Below are 7,645 nucleotides of genomic sequence, written 5' to 3'. Positions count from 1 at the left end.
GTTTAACTTTGGCTTGAATCCCTGGAGGGTGTTTTCCCCTATAACAGCCTCCGGAAGAGCGTTCCAGTTCTCCACCACTCTTTGGGTGAAGAACTTCCTTACGTTTGTACGGAATCTATCCCCTTTTAACTTTAGAGAGTGCCCTCTCGTTCTCTCCACCTTGGAGAGGGTGAACAACCTGTCTTTATCTACTTTGTCTTGAATCCCTGGAGGGTGTTTTCCCCTATAACAGCCTCCGGAAGAGCGTTCCAGTTCTCCACCACTCTCTGGGTGAAGAAGAACTTCCTTACGTTTGTACAGAATCTATCCCCTTTTAATTTTAGAGAGTGCCCTCTCGTTCTCCCTACGTTAGAGAGGGTGAACAACCTGTCTTTATCTACTAAGTCTATTCCCTTCAAGTACCTGATCTTTATATAATGCATCCCCGGCATGCAAGCGTAAGAACATAAAACTTGCCTTACATAAGAACATAAGACTTGCCTCTGTCGGGTCAGACCGGAGGTCCATCGTGCCCGGCAGTCCGCTCACGCGGTGGCCCCTCAGGTCCAGGACCTGATAGTGCTCCTACCCTAAAACTCACATACGCTTTTGTCTTGTAGAGTAACCTTCTACCTATACCCTGTAATCCCCTTCGCTTTCAGGAAGTCATCCAGTCCCTTTTTGAAACCCAGTATTGTACTCTGTCCTATTACCTCCTTTGGAAGTGTGTTCCAGGTGTCCACCACCCTCTGAGTGAAGAAAAACTTCCTTGCATTTGTTTTGAATCTGTCCCCTCTCAGTTTTTCTGGGACAGACCGAAGGTTCATCAAGCTTCCAACAGTGGCCAACCCAGGTCCCAAGTACCTGGCAGAAACCCAAAGAGTAGCAACATTCCAGAGCTGAGATTGTGATGTCATAATGCCTCATTCCACCAATGCCTAAGAGCCAGCCTCATCAGTGATGTCACAATGGCTTGATTGGTTTATGCTTGGCTCACATAAGAACATAAGAGCTGCCATGCTGGGACAGACCAAAGATCCATCAAGCCCAGTATCCTGTTTCCAACAGTGGCCTACCCAGGTCGCAAGTACCTAGCTAGATCCCAAGTAGTAAAACAGATTTTATGCTCTTTCCCACCCACCTGATGCACTGCAAATAAAATAGTGATGTTGAATATTATCTTCAAGCTTCCATGTCATCTAGTACTTGGTGTGTACAATAGACTTAAGGTTGTTTACTGCTCGGCGGGACAATGGAAGCTCTTGTTCTTCTAGAGAGGTCTTCCTTAGCAATACCTGTTCAGTCTCTTCATCATTAGCTTATCTCTGTTTCCTAATGTCGTGCTACAAGCCTAGTGGCCTTTATACAAAGCCGAGCTAAATGTGGGATGAGGCCACTTTTTTGCATGGCTCTAAAATGGCAGAGTTTTCTTTTTCCCCATTAAAGGCTCCTGTGCTAATTGGTCAACGCATGCTAATAACCATGTGCTAATCCATTAGCACAGGGCACACCTGCTCTCCACCCCCCAAACACTCCCCCAGCACTAAAAATATAAAATGTACTTTTCAGCATATGGTTGGCCCGCACTGAGCCCATAATTAGCCCATGGCGCCTGAGCGCAGTCCAAGTGCCGCTTGGGAAAAGAGCCTCTTTGTCTTTAATACCCTTTGCCCTATACAGAACTGGACTGCTTCTGTGGGTGAACATTAGTTGCTGCCGTTCTGCAACCTTGTTGCGGCCTCCACTGGCTGCGCAGGTTTCTTCTCATACAGTGTTCCGTCTGTTTGCCCTTTCAAAGAAAGGTAACGTAGAACCACAGTGTGCCAGTCAATGATCTCATCAATGTGCACTGGACCAGGTGGGCGAGGTCCATGGAAGAACCCACCTGTGAAGAGACCCAGATAAAATTAATTTCCTTAGGAACAAAATATGAACTTTTCCTTTTTTTTCTCATTCTGATTGGCCTGAATACCTAAGGCCCCTCCCATAGGAGGGGCTTAAGGTATCCAGGCCAATCAGGGCCTTAGGCCCCCTCCCCGGTGCATCCCAGGATGCATTGGGAAGGGAAAGGCCTGCCATTTTGAAGAGGCAAGCCTGCTGGCAAGAGGGAATGGGCATCCTTCTTGCTGGCTTCTACAACGAGGTACGGGGAGGGACTGGGAGGATGCTTGAGCTAGAGGCTCTGGGCTGATCCCCCCAGCCCACCAGGGTTGTCTTTTGGGGTATTGCTGGTGGTGTGGTAGAGGGGGATATGAGTGTGGGGGAGAGCCAGAGGAGAGTCGGGGGGGGGGGGAGTGTTGGGGGGGTCCAGGTGGCCCAGATGCATAGCGGGTTGCAGAGGCAGGAGGGAGTGGGCATCCCTCGTGTCTCTCTGGGTGTGTCACTGTCACGGGGATTGCCATTGTTGTCAGGGGTATCGGGGACCCTCAGTTGTCATTAGGGGGGTATGTGCAGCAGCTGTGGTTAGGAGGGGGGCCGGCACAACTTTTTAAAATTGTTTTAATGGGGACAGATATTGTCTGTGGATAACAGAATGCACATCTGTGCCCTTTAAAAAAAGAAAAAGGTTTCCTGCCCCGAACAGCTGAGGCAGGAGGCTACTTCAAGGCTTCCCCTGCCTCTCAGCTGTTCGGGCTTCCCCTGCCAGCTCTGCACATGTGTGAAAGTCACTTTTTCAGTGATTGGTGGGGTGGGATTACAGCCGACCTCCGCAAAATTAATTTGCATGGAAAGTCCATCGTATATTAGTTGCCATTTTAAAATCGTTCAATGAATCGGCCACCAGCAACCCCACCCGGCGGGAGTGACAATTTTTAGTGCAACTAGCCCTGAGTTTCTTTACCTTCCGGTGACACCTGTGTTGAGCTCTTAGCAGTGGCTCTAATCCAACCCATTGATGTGTGAGCCATCAGGTCGATAGAATGGGTATCAGAGACACCATCCATATCCTCCTCCTCATTCGTCAAATCCTGTCCTCTGCTGGAGCACAGTTTACCTACAAAGAAATGCAGTTTATTACTGTTATCAGATGCGCTTGTATTGTAAATCCATTTTCTAATATATTTGGAATGCATTTCTATCAAAGATATAGTGCTACATTGATGCATGTGTGACGTCATCACGAAGACATCCATACATGCACAAGAAGGCCCTCCAGATGGGCCCTGAGACGCCAGTGGAGGGTGCCAACAGGAAAGAGGGCCAGAGAGAGGCTGATTGCCTGCAGGACATGCCTCTCACCTGTAGGCAGTCAGCCGATGCCTCTCCTCTCCTCTCCTCTCTAGTGTGCCTCCTGAGATTTCAGGCGTGCCACGGCACACTGTAGAGGAGAGGAGAGGAGAGGCATCGGCTGACTGCCTACAGGTGAGAGGCATGTCCTGCAGGCAATCAGCCTCTCTCTGGCCCTCTTTCCTGTTTGCACCCCCCACTGGTGTCTCAGAGCCCGTCTGGAGGGCCTTCTTGTGCATGTATGGATGTCATCATGATGACATCACACATGCGTGTGAGATCATCATGGCAATGTCTGCGCACTTCTGGATGCCTCAAGCCGCGGCCACTATGTTTAGTGTGCCACGGCTTGAGAAAGTTTGCGGGACACTGGTTTAGAGCATGCCAAGAGTATGTCTGTGCTTCTATGGCACCTCTGGAGGACAAGCCTATACTGATCATCCCTGGCTAGGTAGACAAACAGGCTAATGCAGTTAATAGTGGTTGCCTATATAATCTCAAGTTCTTTAACTGGTCATGAAAATGCCCTGCCTTTCTCGTTGAGAAATACTTTATAAGAAACTGTGACCTGTGCAAGATACCAAAGATTACCTGAGATCAAAGTGGATCAGATATTAGCAGCACTGGATAGGCAGTTATAGTAATCTGGTGGCAAGAGGGAGTGGACATCCCTCCTTCTGTTTTTATTTTTTTGTTTAGGAGAGCGGGGAGGGGAGGGGTAGGTTCAGACTTGCCGGGAGGGGGTGGGGGGGAGGTCAGTGCAGGGTTTTTTTTTGCAGTGACAGAAGGGAGTGGGCATCCCTCCTGCTGATTTTGGCTGGTGTGGGGGGAGTTGACGGTGGCAGGAAGGAGTGGGACTGGGAATCCCTCCTTCCTCCATTCTGGTTCCGGAGCGGGTCATCAGGAAAGGGCCATCATCGGGGGGGAGGGGGGATGGCGGCATTTTTATTTTTTTTTTATGGGCAGATATTCTGTGGGGGTGTTACACATACACATCTGAGCCCATAGAAAAAAAAAAAAAAGCAGACCTGTCGTTTTTTGGGGTCGATGGAAGTGATCGCTATTTTTTGTACATCGTATCAGTCAATTAGTTTGCATGGCTGCCTCTTCTCAGCCGCACTTCTCATCGCAAAGCCACGACCGTGGCTGAGAGGAGGGAACCGTCCAGAGCCCAGCGACTGCCTGGAATATAAATAAAAGAGAAATTTCTCTACGGCTCGGATCAGCACAGCCCATGACCCGGTAGTTGGGGACCCTCGCTTTAGAGCAGGGGTGCCCAACGCGTCGATCGCAATCGACCGGTAGCTCAGGAAGGCAACGTGAGTCGATCGCAGAGCCCATCCCGGGCTCTGTGATAGACTCGTGTTGCCGTCCCGATCTACCGGGCCTATCAGCCTTCCTCTCCCCAATGTCAAAGACGCCGACGCCGGGTATTAGGCTGTTTTTTTGTCATTTCAGGGGGGGGGGGGGTGTGGGGGGCGTGGCGGCGGCAGCAGCAACAGCCTGATAAAGAAATCATCCTGGCCCGGGTCGGTGTCATACTCCGGAACTTCTACCTCTTCCAGCAGCCCTCTCCCTTCTACCTGCTTTCGGCCACACCCCCTGCTCCGCGGCTCTCTTCGGCAACTCAGCAGCAGCGATTGACACAAGCTTCTGACGTCGGGGCCTACCCTCTGCGAGTCCCGCTTGTTTCAACTTCCTTTTTCCACAAAGGCGGGACTCGTAGAGGGAAGGCCTCGATGTCGGCAGCTTGTCTTGATCACCGCTGCTGACGAGTTGCTTAAGAGAGCCGCGGAGCAGGGGGGATTTGGCCAGGTGCAGGTAGAAGGGAGAGGGCCAGATGCAGGACTCGTGGGTGAGGGAGGAGAAGAGAGAGAGAAAGAGAGAGGGGAGGGAAACAAAAGGAAATCTTTCATACTGGGCTGGGCCGGAGTGGAGGGAGGGTGGAAAGATTCTGGCTACAGGGTGCAGTAACAAAGGAAAAGGGGGGAAAGCTGAAAATGGAGATAGTGACACAAAGAAGAGAAAGAGTAAGCAGGACCTACTGAATAAGGATAGAGATACAGAGGGGACATGAAGAGGAGGTGAAATAGAGACATAGAAGTAATGCTGAAAAAGTGTGTGGGGAGGGGAGATAAAGACATTGAAAGGGCAAATGGTGAACATGGGGTAAAGACAAGGACAGAGACAAATGAAGATTCTGAAAAAGTGGTGAATTAGGGATATAGGTGAGATGGACACAAAGAAGGGTGATGCTGGAAAATAGGTGGAATGGTAATTCTGACAGACACAGAAGGGAAATGCTGGATCAAGGAGAGATGGGGCTCAGGTTGGATGGAATGAGGAGAAATGCCTTGTTGGCCCGGAACTTCCTCTCCTACGTCAGAATTGACGTCAGGGAGCGGAATGCTGGTCAGCGTGACGCTTCTGCAGGGAAAGCTTGGGACGGCGGTGGCTTGGGGGCTGTTCCCCGATGGCGGTGGCAGCAAACCGAGTGGCTTGGCGGAGGGCACGGAGAAAGAAAGAAAGGGGGCAGACAGGGAGACAGAAAGAAGGGGGAACAGGGAGACAGAAAGAAAAAGTTGGGGGAGAGAATGAGGTCTGGAGGAGAGGAAACATACAGGAGGCTGAAAGAAAGGAAGAAAGATTGGATGCACAGTCAGAAGAAGAAAGTGCAACCAGAGACTCATGAAATCACCAAACAGCAAAGGTAGGAAAAATGATTTTATTTTCAATTTAGTGATCAAAATGTGTCGGTTTTGAGAATTTATATCTGCTGTCTATATTTTGCACTATGGCTCCCTTTTACTAAACCGCAATAGCGTTTTTTAGCGCAGGGAGCCTATGAGCATTGAGAGCAGCACGAGGCATTCAGCGTAACTCCCTGTGCTAAAATCTACTATTGTGGTTTAGTAAAAAGGGAGGGGGTGTATTTGTCTATTTTTGTATTTTGTTACTGAGGTGACATTGCATAGAGTCATCTGCCGTGACCTCTTTGAAAAAACCCGGAATATGAATAATTAACATTTTCTCTGCCTTTCAGTGTGCTTTGTGTTTTTTTTTTTAATTTTATTGTTGGTAGATCATTTTGACTTAGTCATTATAAAAGTAGCTCGCAAGCCCATAAAGTGTGGGCACCCCTGCTTTAGAGAGTCATACCAAGTGGTGCCTAAGTCACTCTCCACCTCTCAGTGGCGTAGTAAGGGGGGGGCAGGGTGGCCGTCCACCTAGGCCGTCTGCCCCCTTCCCACTCCACCCCCTGCCTTGTGCGTACCCTTTCCCTTCCCCCGTACCATTTTAACTTTGGCGCGAGCAGCCACCAACTTGCTGCCCGCATCAGCGCTCTGACATCACTTCCTGGACCCACGCCTAGGAGGTGACATCAGAGAGAGCGCCGAAGCCAACGCGGGCAGCAAATCGGTGGCTGCTCACGCCAAAGTAAAAAAAAAATGTACGGGGAAGGGGCGTGCACATGCGGTGGGGGGAGGGGCAGGAGAGGGGCGCCATTTCCCCGGGCGCTGATCACCCTCGCTACGCCACTGCCACCCCTAAACATGCCTACTATGGTGTTACGCGTTGCTAGGCTTGATATCGCCCAATTCATTTTTATTTTTTTCAATTATGAGCTTGGCGAAGCCAATTTACTAATTAAGCTAGGCACCTAACTGTAGGCGCCTCTTCTAGAATTTGTCTCCTACTGACTAATATATTAGGCTTTTGCTGGCTTTTACATAGCAGCGGTTGAAGTTTCGACCACAGGTGAACGTTCCGACACTCATAAAATTCCTACGAGCATCAGAGCATTTGCCTCACTGGCCCACGAGAGAAACCTTTACCATGGCTTTGTAAAAGGGGGCCTTTGTTAATTAAGCCTGCGTGGAATGAAAGCTTCTGAATTTTCACCTGCTATTTTGACTGTGCAACCAACATGAACACAGAAATCTTAATCAGATTTGACTAGAAAATAAAAGAACCAACACAGATGCATTTCTAGGGTAATCAAAGATCTCATTTCAGGGTTACTTCTGTGTGGACACCTCAGCGCTTTAGCTTCTAGTCTAGTCTTCGGTTTATATACCGGGTCATAGAAACATAGAATATGACGGCAGAAAAGGGCCATCGGCCCAACAAATCTGCCCACTCAAGAACCCTCCCCATTAAGCACTTCCTCAAAGTGAACCCACATGTTTATCCCATCTTTTCTTAAAATCGAGCACGTTGCTGGCCTCAACTACCTGAAATGGAGGATCATTCCAATGATCGACCACCCTTTCAGTGAAGAAATACTTCCTAATATCACCATGAAATCAACGGATGCCCTCTTGTTACCGTAGGTCCTGTAAGGAAAAAGATGACTTCTTCCACCTCAATATGTCCAGTAACATATTTGAAGGTCTCGGTTCACAAATAATTAAGACCAGAATATATATATAAGAAT

General features: G+C 49.2%; 1 protein-coding gene across 1 annotated transcript in view; it reads right to left on the bottom strand.

The window, feature by feature from the left end:
- Nucleotides 1–1,685: 1,685 nt before the first annotated feature.
- LOC117353577 (serine/threonine-protein phosphatase 6 regulatory ankyrin repeat subunit A-like) overlaps nucleotides 1,686–7,645 on the bottom strand; it is a 182,252-nt gene continuing 176,292 nt past the window's right edge. The window contains exons 27-28 of the mRNA XM_033929680.1: nucleotides 2,822–2,974; nucleotides 1,686–1,864 (exon numbers count right to left, since the gene is read on the bottom strand). Coding sequence (XP_033785571.1) covers nucleotides 1,686–1,864; nucleotides 2,822–2,974 — 332 coding nt within the window. The remainder of the gene's footprint in view (nucleotides 1,865–2,821; nucleotides 2,975–7,645) is intronic.

Source organism: Geotrypetes seraphini, chromosome 2 (genome assembly GCF_902459505.1).
Source record: "Geotrypetes seraphini chromosome 2, aGeoSer1.1, whole genome shotgun sequence".
In the NCBI taxonomy this organism is placed as follows: Eukaryota; Metazoa; Chordata; class Amphibia; order Gymnophiona; family Dermophiidae; genus Geotrypetes; species Geotrypetes seraphini.
Note: the sequence above shows the minus strand (reverse complement) of the source record. Positions and strands in the feature narration are given on the sequence as shown.